This window comes from Mobula hypostoma, chromosome 13, assembly GCF_963921235.1.
Source record: "Mobula hypostoma chromosome 13, sMobHyp1.1, whole genome shotgun sequence".
In the NCBI taxonomy this organism is placed as follows: domain Eukaryota; kingdom Metazoa; phylum Chordata; class Chondrichthyes; order Myliobatiformes; family Myliobatidae; genus Mobula; species Mobula hypostoma.
Genome location: NC_086109.1, coordinates 96,217,026 through 96,234,250, shown reverse-complemented (window position 1 = coordinate 96,234,250; position 17,225 = coordinate 96,217,026). Strand labels below are relative to the sequence as shown.

General features: G+C 41.4%; 1 protein-coding gene across 6 annotated transcripts in view; it reads right to left on the bottom strand.

Moving 5' to 3' along the window:
• Positions 1 to 17,225, bottom strand: part of dennd4a (DENN/MADD domain containing 4A) — a 161,926-nt gene that overhangs the window by 113,366 nt on the left and 31,335 nt on the right. For all 6 annotated transcript variants that reach the window (XM_063066252.1, XM_063066257.1, XM_063066255.1 and 3 more), the window contains exon 2: positions 195 to 515. In XM_063066252.1, coding sequence (XP_062922322.1) covers positions 195 to 505 — 311 coding nt within the window. In that variant the 5' untranslated portion in view covers positions 506 to 515. The remainder of the gene's footprint in view (positions 1 to 194; positions 516 to 17,225) is intronic.

Here is a 17,225-nt window from a genome sequence, read left to right as displayed (position 1 = left end):
CGGTTAATGGTAGGGGTCAATGGTATAAAAACCTTTGGGAACACCCTGGTATATGGTGACATACTGGATGTACTTTCTGAAATGCCCATTGTAAACAAGCTATACCTAATGCTGAAATGAATGCCGAGTACATATAAAGATGGAAGGCATTCACTAGCACATAATGTGGAAAGAAGTTAATTTCAGTAACATACCCTAGATCAGTCAGTGGTGGTTTATCTCTACCTCTTTTGTAGCAGAGAAAAATCTGAGGAGCCATCAAGCTTCCATTATTGAGATCAGCTGATAATCCAGTTTGAGTAGTTTCCACACATGTATACCCTTGGGGAACTTCTTCTCCCAGTGATTTCACAATGACAGCGACATCTGTAATTGGTGTTTTCGGTTTAGCTACTTTATGGCAGTTGTCATTAAAATGTATTTCCTCTTCAAGTGGCTTTGATGCACTTGTCATGCCTGCCACCACAAAATAGTCAGCAACACGTGGACATTTGTCTTCCATCATGACTGATCACCTGAAATACAAAAAGAATATGAAGATTTTGCAAACTGCAAAGCTTCATGGCAGACAATCAAAGGTGGCCATTTTACACCACACGTAATTCAACACTTTTGCAGTGAAAAGGTACCAGTGGCTTGTAACACTTCAAGTAAGCTTTCAAGAATTAAACCCAATACAATCACAGAAGAGTGGTTAGAGGAAGCAACACACACAAAATGCTGGAGCAACTCAGCAGTTCAGGCAGCATCTATGGAAAAGAATGAACAGTCAATGCTTCCGGCCAAGAAAAATTTACAACAGTACAGGCCATTCAACCCACAATGTTGTGCTACCCTTTGAACCTACTTCAAGATGAGTTTAACCCTTCCCTCCCCCAGAGCCTTCCATTTTTCTTTCATCCATGTGCCTCAGAACCTCTTCAATTTCCCTACCACCACTCCCAGCAGGGTGTTCTACACACCCACCACTCCATGTTAAAAACTTGCCTCTGACATCCCCCCCAGACATTCCGCCAATCACCTTAAAATTATGCCCCCTTGTACTAGTTATTTCCCCCTGGGAGAATGTCTCTGGCTGTCCACTCCATCTAAGCATCTTCATCTTGTACACCTCTAACAAGACACCTCTCATTCTCCTTGCTCCAAAGAGAAAAGCCCTAAGTCTGCATTAGACATGTTCTGCAATCCAGGCAGCACCCTTTGCACCCTTTCTGAAGCTTCCGTATCCTTCCTAAAATGGGATGACCAGAACTGAACACAATATTCTAAGTGTGATCTAGCCACGGTTTTACAGAGGCTGTTGAACTCAACCACCTGACTAATGAAGGCAAACACACCATATGCCTTCTTAACCAGCCTATCAACTTGCATGAATAATGGTCATTATTCCATTTACTTTGAAAATCTATCAACACATCAGTCATATGCGATATATGATCTCATCAATGTTAATGGAATCAATCAAATGGGAAACAATAGCTCAAAGAACATAAATAGCTTTTTATTGCAAAACTTGTAGGGTTCAGTAGTACCTGGCTTAAAAATGAAATAAATTGGAAAAGTTAAAACAAATTACGGGATTAGGCAAGATCTAACAAGTTTTAAAAAGTTAAATATCAATAGATGAGAAAAAAAATCTGGTTGAGGAGCAACAGTTTGAAGGTCTTAGTACAAGCTAACAGGGAATAAAGCTATCCATCTTATTACAGTGGATTCCAGTTACTTAGGACACATCACTTTGGCCCAATTAAGTGGGTACCCCAATTAACTGAAGTTTCATGGAAATAGTTAAAAAGGTAGTTAAACTATCATTTAACTAAGTAACAATTTATGTATTTAAATGAAATGCAGAACAAGTTAGAATACTACTAATACCTCTACAATACTACAAAACATGTAATGGTTGCTAATGGTTACTGATGGAGGAATTCATCCAGTGTTCTTTTGATTGGCTGTATATGAACAAAATCAGCAGAGGCACCTAGTGTAGATAATGGACTGCTGTCATGCAAGCCTTTCAACGACTAAATCCTTCAAATCTTCATTTTCATTGTAACATTCAAGATGATTGTTGATGCTTTCAAATTCTTTGTAATTCATAAGTAGTGAAATAGTTTCATTTTCAAGCAGTGAAATAGTTTCATTTTCACTCCCAGCCATTTCTGGCATTTCAAAGCGTGAATGTTTGAAACCACGGTGAGCAAAACAGTTCTGAATCATCTTACTGCTTATTTCTCGTCAAATATCAGCGACAAAAATTGCTGCCTTTCGAACACAAACACATGCACCAGATGCCATTTAAAAACTGTTTGCTTTAAAGTACAGTGTGGTGTCTAATAACACACAAGTGCATTAACTGACACTAATCAGAAACTGGCAACAGTCACCTGTCCCAATTAAGCTGCATTGTGTCCCAAATAAAAGGAGGAAATCCCAGCTATTTTAATCAATTAATAGAACATAGAATAGTACAGCACATTAGAGGCCCTTTGGCCCACAACGTTGTGCCGACCCTCAAACCCTGCCTCCCATATAACCACCCACCTTAAATTCCTCCATATGCCTGTCTACTAGTCTCTTAAACTTCACTAGTGTATCTGCCTCCACCACTGACTCAGGCAGTGCATTCCATGCACCAACCACTCTCTGAGTAAAAAACCTTCCTCTAATATCCCCCTTGAACTTCCCACCTCTTACCTTAAATCCATGTCCTCTTGTACTGAGCAGTGGTGCCCTGGGGAAGAGGTGCTGGCTGTCCACTCTATCTATTCCTCTTATTATCTTGTATACCTCTATCATGTCTCCTCTCATCCTCCTTCTCTCCAAAGAGTAAAGCCCTAGCTCCTTTAATCTCTGATCATAATGCATACACTCTAAACCAGGCAGCATCCTGGTAAATCTCCTCTGTACCCTTTCCAATGCTTCCACATCCTTCCTATAGTGAGGCGACCAGGACTGGACACAGTACTCCAAGTATGGCCTAACCAGAGTTTTATAGAGCTGCATCATTATATCGCGACTCTTAAACTCTATCCCTTGATTTATGAAAGCTAACACCCTATAAGCTTTCTTAACTACCCTATCTACCTGTGAGGCAACTTTCAGGGATCTGTGGACATGTACCCCCAGATCCCTCTGCTCCTCCACACTGCCAAGTATCCTGCCATTTACTTTGTACTCTGCCTTGGAGTTTGTCCTTCCAAAGTGTACCACCTCACACTTCTCCGGGTTGAACTCCATCTGCCACTTGTCAGCCCACTTCTGCATCCTATCAATGTCTCTCTGCAATCTTCGACAATCCTCTAAACTATCTACAACACCACCAACCTTTGTGTCATCTGCAAACTGGCCAACCCACCCTTCTACCCCGACATCCAGGTCGTTAGTAAAAATCACGAAAAGTAGAGGTCCCAGAACAGATCCTTGTGGGACACCACTAGTCACAATCCTCCAATCTGAATGTACTCCCTCCATCACGACCCTCTGCCTTCTGCAGGCAAACCAATTCTGAATCCACCTGGCCAAACTTCCCTGGATCCCATGCCTTCTGACTTTCTGAATAAGCCTACCGTGCAGAACCTTGTCAAATGCCTTACTAAAATCCATATAGATCACATCCACTGCACTACCCTCATCTATATGCCTGGTCACCTCCTCAAAGAACTCTATCAGGCTTGTTAGACACGATCTGCCCTTCACAAAGCCATGCTGACTGTCCCTGATCAGACCATGATTCTCTAAATGCCCATAGACCCTATCTCTAAGAATCTTTTCCAGCAGCTTTCCCACCACAGACGTAAGACTCACTGGTCTATAATTACCAGGACTACCCCTACTACCCTTTTTGAACAAGGGGACAACATTCGCCTCCCTCCAATCCTCCGGTACCATTCCCTTGGACAATGAGGACATAAAGATCCTAGCCAAAAGCAATTAGCTTTTGTTCTTTAAAAATTGTCCCAAATAAGCAGCTGCCCAATTAAAGAATGGCCCAATTAACCAGAATCCACTGTATTAACCAATTTCAGCAAAAATTTAGGAAAGCATATTTGCATATTTGAGGACTCAGAACAAATTGCTCTGCCCATCGTAACACTGACACAACACTACTTTCAACCAAACTGCATTGACTATACTTCTGTGAGAAACTGCTGCCACCTAGTCATCCTCAAGAAAGCACATCCTGGGCATGTGGGCTTCACATAGGGTCCAGTGGCAAAGCCTACACATGCTGGAGCTCAGTGGCATTATGCTGGGGAATCTGTCTCTGCCATCCCATTCTGGGCTAATGCTCTTTGAAAGAGGATTCCCGTTCTGGAGAGGAGAAAAATGCACGGTAACTAACCTATGCTTAGTATTTCAGTGTTTTTTAAATTTCAGAAGATCTTAAATACAGGCAACTTTATCAGTCATTACATTTCTCTTAAAATCAGAGTGAGAGTCATAAAGCCTTAGCAGCTTTGACTAAGACAATGTTCTGGGTGTGAGATCTCCGTTTACCACCCAAAGCCCAACTGTTGGTTTGTGCCTTTACTGCTAGCTCTCATTGCAATTTGCCTATTGTCATAACAGGTCAACGGCAGATGCAATCTCAAATAGCTCTGGACCACCTGGACAACGCAAACCTTATGAAAGGATGCTGTTCATCGACTACAGCTCAGCATTTAATACCATCATTCCCACAATCCTGATTGAGAATTTGCAGAACCTGGACCTCTGTACCTCCCTCTACAGTTGGATCCTCAACTTCCTAACCGGAAGACCACAATCTGTGCAGATTGGTGATAACATCTTCTCCTCACTGACAATCAACACTGGCGCATCTCAGGGGTGTGTGCTTAGCCCACTGCTCTGCTCTCTGTATACACGACTGTGTGGCTGGGCATAACTCAAATGCCATCTATAAACTTGCTGACGATACAACCATTGTTGGTAGAATCTCAGGTGGTGACGAGAGGGTGTACAGGAGTGAGATATGCCTCCCTCCAATCCTACGGTACCATTCCCATGGACAGCGAGGTCATAAAGATCCTAGCCAAAAGCTAGGATCTAGAGTGGCGCCAGAGCAATGACCTGGCACTCAACGTCAGTAAGACGAAAGAGCTGATTGTGGACTTTAGGAGGGGTAAGACGAAGGAACACATACAAATCCTCAGAGGGATCAGAAGTGGACAGAGTGAACAGTTTCAAGCTCCTGGGTGTCAAGATCTCTGAGGATCTAACCTGGTCCCAACATATCGATGTAGTTATAAAGAAATTTGGCATGTCAACAAATATACTCAAAACTTCTATAGATGTACCATGGAGAGCATTCTGACAGGCTACATCACCGTCTGGTATGGTGAGGAGTGGGTGGGGGCTACTGCCCAGGACCAAAAGAAGCTGCAGATGGTTGTAACTCTAGTCAGCTCCATCTTGGGTATTAGCCTACAAAGTATCCAGGACATCTTTAGGGAGCGGTGTCTCAGAAAGGCAGCGTCCATTATTAAGGACCACCACCACCCAGGGCATGCCCTTTTCTCACTGTTACCATCAGGTAGGAGGTACAGAAGCCTGAAGGCACATACTCAGTGACTCAGGAACAGCTTCTTCCCCTCTGCCATCCGATTCCTAAATGGACATTGAACCCTTGGACACCACCTCACTTTTTTTTAAATACACAGTATTTCTTTTTTTTTACACTTTTAAAAAATTTATTCAATGTATGTATATCGTAATTTATTTATATTTAAATTTTATTTATGTTTTTCTCTCTTCTACATTATGTTTGCATTGAACTGCTGCTTCTAGGTTAATAAATTTCACATCACATGCCGGTGATAATAAACCTGATTCATATACGCAGGATCAGTTTACCAAGCCCTCTCCATCTTCATAAACACAAGAAAGTCCCCTCTATCTTGCCTATTCATTCGATACAATCACAGCTGATCTGTTCCAGGTTTTATCCCTCTTCTGTGCTGATTTCACTTGCTTCAATTCCCTGTTCTTCCAGTTTTTTTTTATTCTTTCTTCTTTAGGTACCCACCCCCCCCCTCCAAAACCTCTACCATTAGACTTCACCACTCTGTAAACTCTAGTCATTGATTACATATCTTGCTTGATCTCTTAAAATTGAATGAATAGTCTTTCTGAGCACTCACACACAAAATGCTGGAGCAATTCAGCAGGTCAGGCACCATCCACGGAGGGGAATAACAGTCAATGTTCCAGGCTGGGACCCTTCATCAGGAGTCTTTTCTCTGGATCCCCCTTTCTAAAAGGGACCAAAATTCTCCTGAGTGTTGTGAACTGCTTAAATAACTGTCACTGCTCTTCTGATGATCTACTAGTTAGCCTATTTACCCAATCCACTTCAGTGAACTCTGCCTTCGTACCCTGCAATTATCCATATACAAAATGAGGACATTGGTTATGGACTAATCATCCCCAAACTGTATCCATCATGATGTAATAGTAGACCTCCCATGGTGGTCCTTAAACACAACACCTTTCATTAATCCTGCCTCAGTACACACAACCAAATTTAAAACAGTCTGTTCCTAGATAGATTCAACATACTGTTCCAAAAACCAACATTCATGCACTGCACAAATTCATCTTGCACCTCTGTAAAGTGCGGACAGAGAGAGAGTCTGGATGGTGGACTGAATCCAGTTTGATTGGGCCTATTACTGCGTGTTCCATGTTTAGTTACATGGTTTATTTATAACCAGCGTTGTGCAAGATGCAAAGTGACGAGTGCACGATTGAGAGACAGTCCAATCCTGCAGTAAAGGGCTGAATTATTGCAAAATTCTTATATCGGCAGCTCATTAACATTGTTAATTCTCCCAATCTCATTCCAAGGGAAGCATTGCTCCCAACCACACATGGTTGGACTGAAATGTACCGAGAACGTAACAGTTACAAAGTAGAGTTCACTGGAGTATACATTTACATCACAGACTAAATTCAAGGTCAGATTTACAACACAGATAAATCACCTCAGGATGAGGATTTTCTGCATGCATGCCATTTAATGCTCCTTTCTGTTCCTGTTCAGCTGAATACATGATTTAATTTAGAAAGGCAATGGTACACCGTCCAACTGAGGTGAAGGACATGCTGCCCTTTCTCCACATTTAACAGGTGTAAGGCAGTGTCTATAACAGTCCCTTTATGTAACCCAATAAACGTTCCAGGAAATAGTTACGTAGGAAGGCCAATTACATTTATTAGAATCAAGGCCACACAGAACAGAAACAGGCCTTTCGGACCACCATGTCTATACTAACCATCAAGAAACTATTTGTACTCCCCTCACTTCCCAGCACCTGGTCCTCCATGCCTTCGCAATTTGGGTGCTCATACAGATATTTCCTAAATGTCACAAGCGTGCTTACTTCCACCTCCTTCTCAGACAGTGTGTTCCATTTTCCAACCATGTTCCAGCTGAAGAGAGTCTTCCTTACATCTCCTTCAAACTGACTTCTCCTCATCTTAAACCTATGCCCTCTGGTCTAAGACACTTTTGCCATGGGGAAAGTTTGTTTACATCTCCCTCTGATATTTTGTACACTTGTCCCCACCCCCCACCCCCCGCCTCCTCTACTCCAAGAACAAACTCAGCCTATCTGGTCCTTCATCCCAGGCAACATGCTGGTAAATCTCCTCTATCGCCTTTCCAGGGCAATCATGCCTTTCCTATTCTGGTGATCAGAAATGCAAACAATATTCCAGCTGTTGCCAAATCAATGATTTATAAAGTTGTACCATGACTCCCCTGCTCTTATGATTAGTACATCTGCAGATGTCTTCTTTAACCATGGTATAGAATCCATGCATCTCCTACATTCGCATTTGTTATTAATAGTTACCAGGAATCACAGAGCCGATCCTTACGGTACAGCCACAGGATTCAAGTCACTAAAAAGCAACTCTCCACCATCACCCTCTGTCTCATTTACCAAGTCAGATTTGGATCCAAGTTTGTCAACTTGTCTTGGATCCCTCAGGCTCCAATCCTTGGGCAACCTTTCCTGTGTGACCTTGTCAAAGGCCTCACTGAAATTCATGCAAATCACATTCAGCTACCTCTTCAAAAAAAAAAGCACAGCTAAATTAATTATACTTGCCCTTCTACCAACAAATCCATGCTGACTATCCTTGATCAATCTCTGTTTTTTCAAGCGTAGATCATTCGTGTCCAACAAAATCTTTGCCAATAATTTCCCCACTACTGATATTAGACTCACTGGCCTGCAATTCCTTGGCTGCCCTTCATCATGACTCTCAGTCATCTGGCAAGGACCCAGCAGTCGACTCCACCACCTCCCATAGCAGTCTGGAATATATCTGGGGATTTATTCACTTTTATTTCCCACTAAGAGATCTAATGCCTTCTCCTTTTTAATCTTAATGTGCTCTGGAATTTCACCATAGTAGGGAGATTGAAAACCTGACTGAATGGTACTACTACAACAAACTCCTACTAAAAGTCTGCAAGACCAAGGAGTTGATCATTGACTTCAGGAGGATGAAGCCAGAGGTCATTGGAGGATCAGAAGTAGAGAGCAACTTTAAATTCTTTGGAACACACACAAAATGCTGGTGAACGCAGCAGGCCAGGCAGCATCTATAGGAAGAGGTACAGTCGACGTTTCGGACCGAGACCCTTCGTCAGGACTAACTGAAAGAACAGATAGGAAGAGATTTGAAAGTGGGAGGGGGAGGGGGGAGATCCGAAATGATAGGAGAAGACAGGAGGGGGAGGGTTGAAGCTAAGAACTGGAAAGTTGATTGGCAAAAGGGATACAGAGTTGGAGAAGGGGGAGGATCATGGGATGGGAGGCCTAGGGAGAAAGCAAGGGGGAGGGCAGCCCAGTGGAAGATGGAGAGCAGGCAAGAAGTGATTATGAAAGGGACAGAGAGAGAAAAAAGAGAGAGAAAATGGGGAGGGGGGGATAAATAAATAAATAAGGGATGGAGTAAGAAGGGGAGGAGAGGCATTAACAGAAGTTAGAGAAATCAGTGTTCATGCCATCAGGTTGGGAGTGCCTAGGGAGAAAGAAAGGGGGAGGGGAGCCCAGAGGAAGATGGAGAGCAGGCATCCTCCCCCTTCTCCACTCTGTAACCCCTTTGCCAATCAACTTTCCAGCTCTGAGCTTCATCCCTCCCCCTACTGTCTTCTCCTATCATTTCAGATCTCCCCTCCCCTTCCCACTTTCAAATCTCTTACTATCTCTTCTTCCAGTTAGTCCTGACGAAGGGTCTCGGCCCAAAACGTCGACTGTACTTCTTCCTATAGATGCTGCCTGGCCTGCTGTGTTCACCAGCATTTTGTGTGTGTTGCTTGAATTGCCATCATCTGCAGATTTTCTCGTGTTTGTATGTTTTTAAATTCCTTGGTATTATTATTTCAGAAAACCTGCCCTAGTCCAGCACGCAAGCACAATTACGAAGAAGGCCCCAAAGCCCCTCCACTAGTTTGCGAAGATTTGGCATGACATCTAAAACTCTGATAAACTTCTATAGATGTGTGGTGGAGAATATATTGACTGGCTGCATTACAGCCTGGTATGGAAACACTAATGCCCTTAAACAGAAAAATCCTACACAAAGTAGTGGATACGGCCTTGACCAGCTCGAGTAAAGCCCACATCATCACTGAACACATTTACACGGAGCACTGTCACAGGAAAGCAGCATCCATCATCTAGGACCCCCACCACCCAGGATACACTCTTTTCTTGCTGCTGCCATCAAGGTGGTGGTACAGGAGCCTCTAGACTCGCACCACCAGGTTCAGGGACAGTTATTACCCCTCAACCATCAGGCTCTTAAAACAGATGAGATAGCTTTACTGAAATTCGCTTGCCCCATCACTGAAATGTTCTCACTACCTAGGGATTCACTTTCAAGGACTTCATCTCATGTTCTCGAAATTTATTGCTTACTTATTATTACTTTCATTTTGTACTTGCACAGTTTGTCGTTTATACACTGCTTAAATACCCAAGTTGGTGCAGTCTTTCGTAGATTCTATTATGGTTATTATTCTATCATGGCTTTATCGAGTATGCCTGCAAGAAAATGAATCTCGGGGTCATTTACGGCGACATATACTTTGATAATAAGTTTACTTTGGGCTTCAAACATCTCCAACTATTATGTTTTTCTCCTTCATGAATCCAAATGAAAAATATTCATTAAAGACCTCAGCCATGTTATCCAGCTCCATACACAGAATTCCCCTTTTTGTCCCTGACTACCCCACTCTCATTTCTAGAGATAAAATCAATTAAGCTACTTTAAATCTAATTTCTAGTCATCAACTATTCAGATTTATCTAGATTTAATGACATTGAAAATAAAAAGAGGGTGAATAACTCAAGATGAAAAGTAAATTTCTTGCTGCATAATTAATTATCTGCTCACAAAGTGAATACAGAAGCAGATTTGAGCAGATTTAATGATCTGCTCACAAAGTGATTAGAGAAGCAGATTTGAGATGCAAGGTTTCATGGTTATTGGTTCTCGTATCCTGCCTTCAAGTGGAAACTTAAATACTTAAGGCTAGTACTTAACAAATGGCAGGTAACGTGGCCTGCCAGTCATTGTCTTCTAACAATTGTCTTTCCCCAAATGAAACTAATCCCCATAAGAATTACCTTAAACAGTCCCTCCTCTGACCGGAGTAGGGCTGCAATTAACTAGTTGGCTGACTGATATACCAATGCCAACTCAGGAAGATTACTAAACGACAAGATTTCCAGCACAATTCTACTTTCTTACAGCTGCTGTCTGATCTGAGACAAGCATGCTTTTATTTCAGATATCTACATATTTTGTCTCCACCCGCCACACCCCACAATCAGCCCCAAATGTTGCTTTCAACACTGACACGTCTTTCTGGTTCCTGGTGGCTTTAAAGGTTGATATGATATTTATTGGACTACAGAACATAGAACATAGAATAGTACAGCACAGTACAGGCCCTTCGGCCCACATTGTTGTGCCGACCCTCAAACCCTGCCTCCCATATAACCCCCCACCTTAAATTTCTCCATATACCTGTCCAGTAGTCTCTTAAACTTCACTAGTGTATCTGCCTCCACCACTGACTCAGGCAGTGCATTCCACGCACCAACCACTCTCTGAGTAAAAAACCTTCCTCTAATATCCCCCTTGAACTTCCCACCCCTTACCTTAAATCCATGTCCTCTTGTATTGCGCAGTGGTGCCCTGGGAAAGAGGCACTGGCTATCCACTATCTATTCCTCTTATTATCTTGTACACCTCTATCATGTCCCCTCTTATCCTCCTTCTCTCCAAAGAGTAAAGCCCTAGCTCCTTTAATCTCTGATCATAATCCATACTCTCTAAACCAGGCAGCATCCTGGTAAATCTCCTCTGTACCCTTTCTATACAAAATATAGAAAGTATTATTCTGTATTTCAACTATCATGGTTCTCAATTAAGTTTAATGCTAACTGGAAAACAAAGTCTTTCAAATATCCCATTTCTGAAGCTATTATTCCCAAGTTTAATGATGAAATAGTACCCAAAGAAATGTATTTAAAACAGATTTGCCCACAAATTGCTAAATACAAAAAAATCAGAGAATTATAATCCCAGTCAAAATACACTGCAGGCATGTTACTGCCAGTCTTTTCAAAATATCCATTACATGCTTTAGATGTGCTCTTCAGGTATCCTTTGTTTTCTGGATAAAGCAGACAGGTACACAGTTGAAATGACAATCATAACATGGCCATTACAGCTCCATAGAGATAATACAGACTGATATAACTTCCTGTCCCAGCTAAACAGAACACCTTCAATCATCAATGCCTAATCTACAAAAGGTAAGGAGACAAACAGTAAATCATGAAGATCTCATAAAGGTCCAAGCACAAGTTGCAAGTACTTAATCAGAGCTGGAAAATGCCATTGCTGTGTCCTTTGTTAGAACATGGTTAACCATTTCTTCTTTTTATAGGTTTATGTTAGAAATGCGAAAATTATTATCTTGACAACACATGCAAAATTTATTAGTTTTATAAATGGTCAGAGGATTCTGTCTGAATTAACCTAATGAAGTCAAGGGACTAGATCATCTTCAGGATTAGTATTTAGTCTTCAATGCACTAAGTCAGTTCACATCAAATATAAGAACACAATAAACCTCCCATCACCAGTTGTTTCATGGCTTTTCCAAGGTCACTGAAAAACTCAACTTTACTCCACAGTGAGTTCATAATGATCAAACTATCACCACACTGTTGCAATACCTGATTACATATTATCTACCAAATTATGAAAGGACAGGCGACCACAGATTTGATCAGAGTTTTTAAGCAGAAGAAAGATTGAATTCCAATGTTTATGCATAAGAAGTGCAATTAAAATCAGGATTCATTCAAATTGTTGGACACAGATTACAGAAGGTTGTAGTAAAAAGTGTCAAACCCTTGAAAAGATTCAAAAAACAGTGATTCGTTTTAAACCAAAGTCACTGGTAGACCAATTATAGTTACATCAACATGCATATCATTGTACCCTTTACTAACAACTATCTGATTTCCTGTACCGATAGAAGTCATAAAACACTACAGCACAAAAACAGGCTCTTCAGCCCATCTAGTACGTGCTGAACTATTAATCTACCTGGTTCCATTGATCTGCACCGGGACCATAGTCCTCCATAACCCTCCCATCCATGTATCTGTCCAAATTTCCCTTAAACATTGCAATCGAACCTGCATCCACCACTTCTGTTGGCAGCTCGTTCCACACTCTCACCACCCTCCGAGTGAGGAAATTCCCTCTCGTATTCCCCTTAAACATCTCACCTTTCATCCTTAAACCCTGTCCTCTGATTCTAGTCTCACCCATCCTCAGTGGAAAAAGCCTGCTTACATTTACCCCACCTATATCCCTCAATTGTGTATACCTCTGACAAATCTCTCCTCATTCTCCTATGCTCTATAGTTAGAAGCTATTTATTATGTTAATCTGGCACATTCCTGTAATTAATAAACGCAAACCTCCTCAATGCTATCTAATATAGGGTGTAAATTGGCCTATCACTTTGGCCTTCATCGTTGGGTGTACTTAAGAGATTGATAGGTTCTTGATTGGACACGGCATCAAGGTTGAGTACAGGAGTTGAGACACTATGTTGAAGTTGTACAAGACGTTGGTGAGGGCAAATTCAGAGTATCGCGTGCAGTTCTGGTCACCTACCCACAAGAAAGACATCAATGAGATTGAGAATACAGAGAAAATTTACAAGGATGTTGCTGAGTTATAGGAAAAGGTTGAGTAGGTGAGGATAAGAGGAGGCTTCACAGAAGCATACAGAATTGTAAGTATGTAGTAGATAGGGTAAATGCAAGCACACTTTTTAAACTGAGGTTGGATGAGACTAGTACAGGTCATAGGTCAAGGGTGAAAAGTGAAATATTTGAGGGTACCCTGAGGGAGATCTTTTTTTATTCAGAATTGGGTGGGAGCATGGAACAAACTGCTAGTGGAAGTGGTGGATGCAGGTTCAATAGCAATATTCAAGAAATGTTTGGATAAGGGGATAGATGGGAGGGATATAGGGGGCTATGGTCCATGTGCAGGTCGATGGGACTAGGCAGCGTAACAGTAATGGCACGGACAAGTTGGGCCGAAGGGTCTGTTTCTGTGATGTAGTTCTCTATGACTCTATAAGAGCAGCAGGCACATAAAAAATAAATAAAACTCCATCATTTGAGTTAATGCCTAAAACATTCCCCTTCTCAAATGTGCACATTTTAATTCTGCATAGGTCAGAGATTTCACCATGGTTCACGCTGAGGACTAAACCGATATTAATTCAATTTTACAAAATTACAACAAAAATTATCCAGACGGAGCATCAGGTTCTCCGGCACAAGTCTATCTATCCTTCACTGAAGGTTTCTTCAACTCTGGAATTTGCTGCCCCCAAATCAGTGGAAGCCAGATCATTTATCATGGAGATAGATAAATATTCAAAAGATCAACTGGCACAGAAGAGTAATCAAAGCCGACATAGATCACAATTGCACTGAGTGACAGGCAGGCCTAAAGGCCTGGCCACCTCCTCCTCTTCCAACTCCCAATTGTTTTTTTTTGTTTTGTGTGGAATACCAACTGAACAGTGCGAACGGCTCCAGCTGGAGTGGCCCAGGAATTCCCTTCTCATCAGCAGGGTCAAAGGAATGGAACAGAACCAGTCAATACCATGAGACAACATATGCTCCAAAAATCATTCCATGCATTCAGAACTTTAAGGAATATAGGTTATGTTTGTGTTGGATTCAAAAGGTCAAATGTGTCTATTCACTATTTCCCAATGATTACAATTGGGATTATAAACTAGTGATGACTCAGGATAAGGCAAGATACTCCTTTAGACCATAGCAAAATAATCCTAACGTTTTAACTTCTCAGGAATTTTAAAGCGAGGTTTTACTTTTTGCATTAAATAGTACTTGCTTCAATTTTAATAGCTCTTAAGTGTCTTTGACTCTCAGCTGGCGGTCATGAACAGCAGAAATCACAAAGGAAAACAAAATGCTGAAACACTTAGTAGGTCATCTGCTGAGAAACAGAGTTATTGTTTCAGGCTGAAGGACCCTCATCGGGTGGAATGTTTTTAGCATCATTTGGGATACATTTCATATGGGCCTGGCAATTTACTAATTTTCAAAGATAATAAATCCCTTAATTTGTCCTCTGTTTCTCTCAGCTCATATTTAAAGATGAACATTAAAGATCAGCTTTATTTATCACATGTACATTGAAATATTCAAACATACAGTGAAATGAGTCATTTGTGTCAACAACCAACATGGTCCAAGGATGTGCTGGGGGCAGCCTGCAAGTGTTGTCATGATTCCAGTTCCAGTATAATATGCCCACAACTTATAATCACTAACCCACACACATTAAAATTGCTGGTGAACACAGCAGGCCAGGCAGCATCTATAGGAAGAGGTACAGTCGATGTTTCGGGCCAAGACTCTTCACCCACATGTCTTTGAAATGAGGGAGGAAACTGGATTACCTGGAGGAAGCCCACACTGTCACCAGGGGAAGTATAAACTGCTTAACGGACAGCAGCAGGAACTAAACGCCGATATTCCATTTGCTGGTGTGTAAATGCTATGCTACCATCCCACTTCAATATTTCATATTTTGATTTAATAACATCAGTACCATTTTCTTCTTTTGTGAAGTACAAAATATTCAGTAAGATTTCCTTACATCCTCCTTCTCTGAAGGCATTTTGGATTTTCTTTCATTCCACTTGCCAATCTGCTTTCCTACCCTCCCTGTGCTTCTCTAATTTTCCCTTTGATTGCACTCTTCTGGGCTCTCTGGTATGATGAACTCTTTGACTGACATTGCTCTCTCCTACCCCCCGTACACCTTATCACTGGGGGAGCGGGGTCTCTCTCCAGCCCGTTGTCCATGCCTGAGAGCCATCACCCAGAGCTCCTTTCTCCAAACAAAAGGGGGGGGGGAGGTAGGGGAAGTAGTCAATTTAATTACAGTTTGTCTTGTAAAATTGTCTCTCCATTTACATTATGAATACCAACATACCCTTGTTTCCTTAAAATTTTCCCCTAACTAGAAAAGTCAAAACTAAATCCCAGCTTGCCAACCATCCATCAATTGGAAGGGTTGCTCTGTAGCAGGGGTTCCCCAACCTGGGGTCCATGAAACCTTGCTTAATGGGAAGGGTCCATGGTATAAAAAAGGTTGGGAACCCCTGATCTAAAGCTTGAAGTTAGGCTGCAAGAGGTTGGAGGTGAAAGAATGGTAGGTGCAAGGGTGCAAGCTACAGCCTGAGCAACACCAATAGATAAAATTATACAATAGGAGCACAAAGTAAGAACAAAATGGCAAACATGCCAGGCAAAACGTTAGTTCTGACATTTGAATCTTCCTGCAACATATCATTGTGATTGAGATGGATATGGCGTCAATGTAAACGGTTGTGAGCTGCAGTTTCAGGAGGACCCACTGAGATACTAGATAACGTGCCTTGTTGGGTTTTAGAAGAACATTACAAATAATAGCTGCAAATATCAGAGTAATTTCAATGATCAGAGTTCTGGCCATTGAGATCCTCTTCATTTTACAATACGCAGTAAAAGGCTGTGGCAACTACTTCCAGTTTCACCTTCTCTAGCTCAAACCTCATATTCTAACTCAACAACAGATTGGGATTTTACTATGTTCTTGTTGGTTAATACCAGGCAAGGTCAGATCATTTGTTCTAAGCCAACAGCTTAGAAAATGTATTTGTTATACTAAACATGTAAAGGGCAGCACAGTAGCATCGTGGGTTAGCATAATGCTTTCCAGGACCAGCGATCATAAGATTGGGGTTTAATTCCCACCACTATCTGTAAGAAGTTTGTACATTCTCCACTTGACAGCATGCGTTTCATCCCACATGCCAAGGACAAACGGGTCAGGATTAGTAAATTGTGGGGATGCTATGTTAGTGCCAGAAACATGATGACACTTGCAAGTTGCCCCCAGCACAATCTTGGATTGAGTCGGTCGTTCCTGTTAACAACACATTCCACTGTATATTTCAATGTACAAGACAAATAACACACATCTTTAACTTTAAACATCTGTAAAACACAAAAAGTTTTAAAAATCATAACTAATTTAGTCAGTCAACTACTAAGTATTTTCTAATTGTTATATTTTTAAGTACACAGAATACAAAATACATTCACCAAGGTTAGTTTGTATTTCTTGGAGCACCTTTGCAATTAAATCTGAAGGCTGTGGTTTTAAGATGTCCAACAATGCATCACCACAAACTTGGCTGACAGCTCAGTATAGCAGGTTGCATGCTTAAGGTATTATTTTCCAGAATTAAATTGAAGCTCACCTTGTTTGACTAAATATAAAATGTCCCCTGCGGGCATTCTGAATAAAAGATATTCTACTGGTGCCCTGGACAACACTTTTTTTTACACTGGGCTCAAGAATAGATTTATTTTAAATGCAAGTTCCCTCCTTAAGAACAGAAAAGGCAAAGCTTCACATAATAATATATTCTGATACACATTATTATTTAGTGTTCCTGTGCCCAGAGTCACAACTTCAAAATGGGTATATATCTCTACAGATATACTATTCTTTAAGTAATATGCATTGGCCTTACTGCCTTGCTTAACTTAGTTCTCCAGATTATAAAC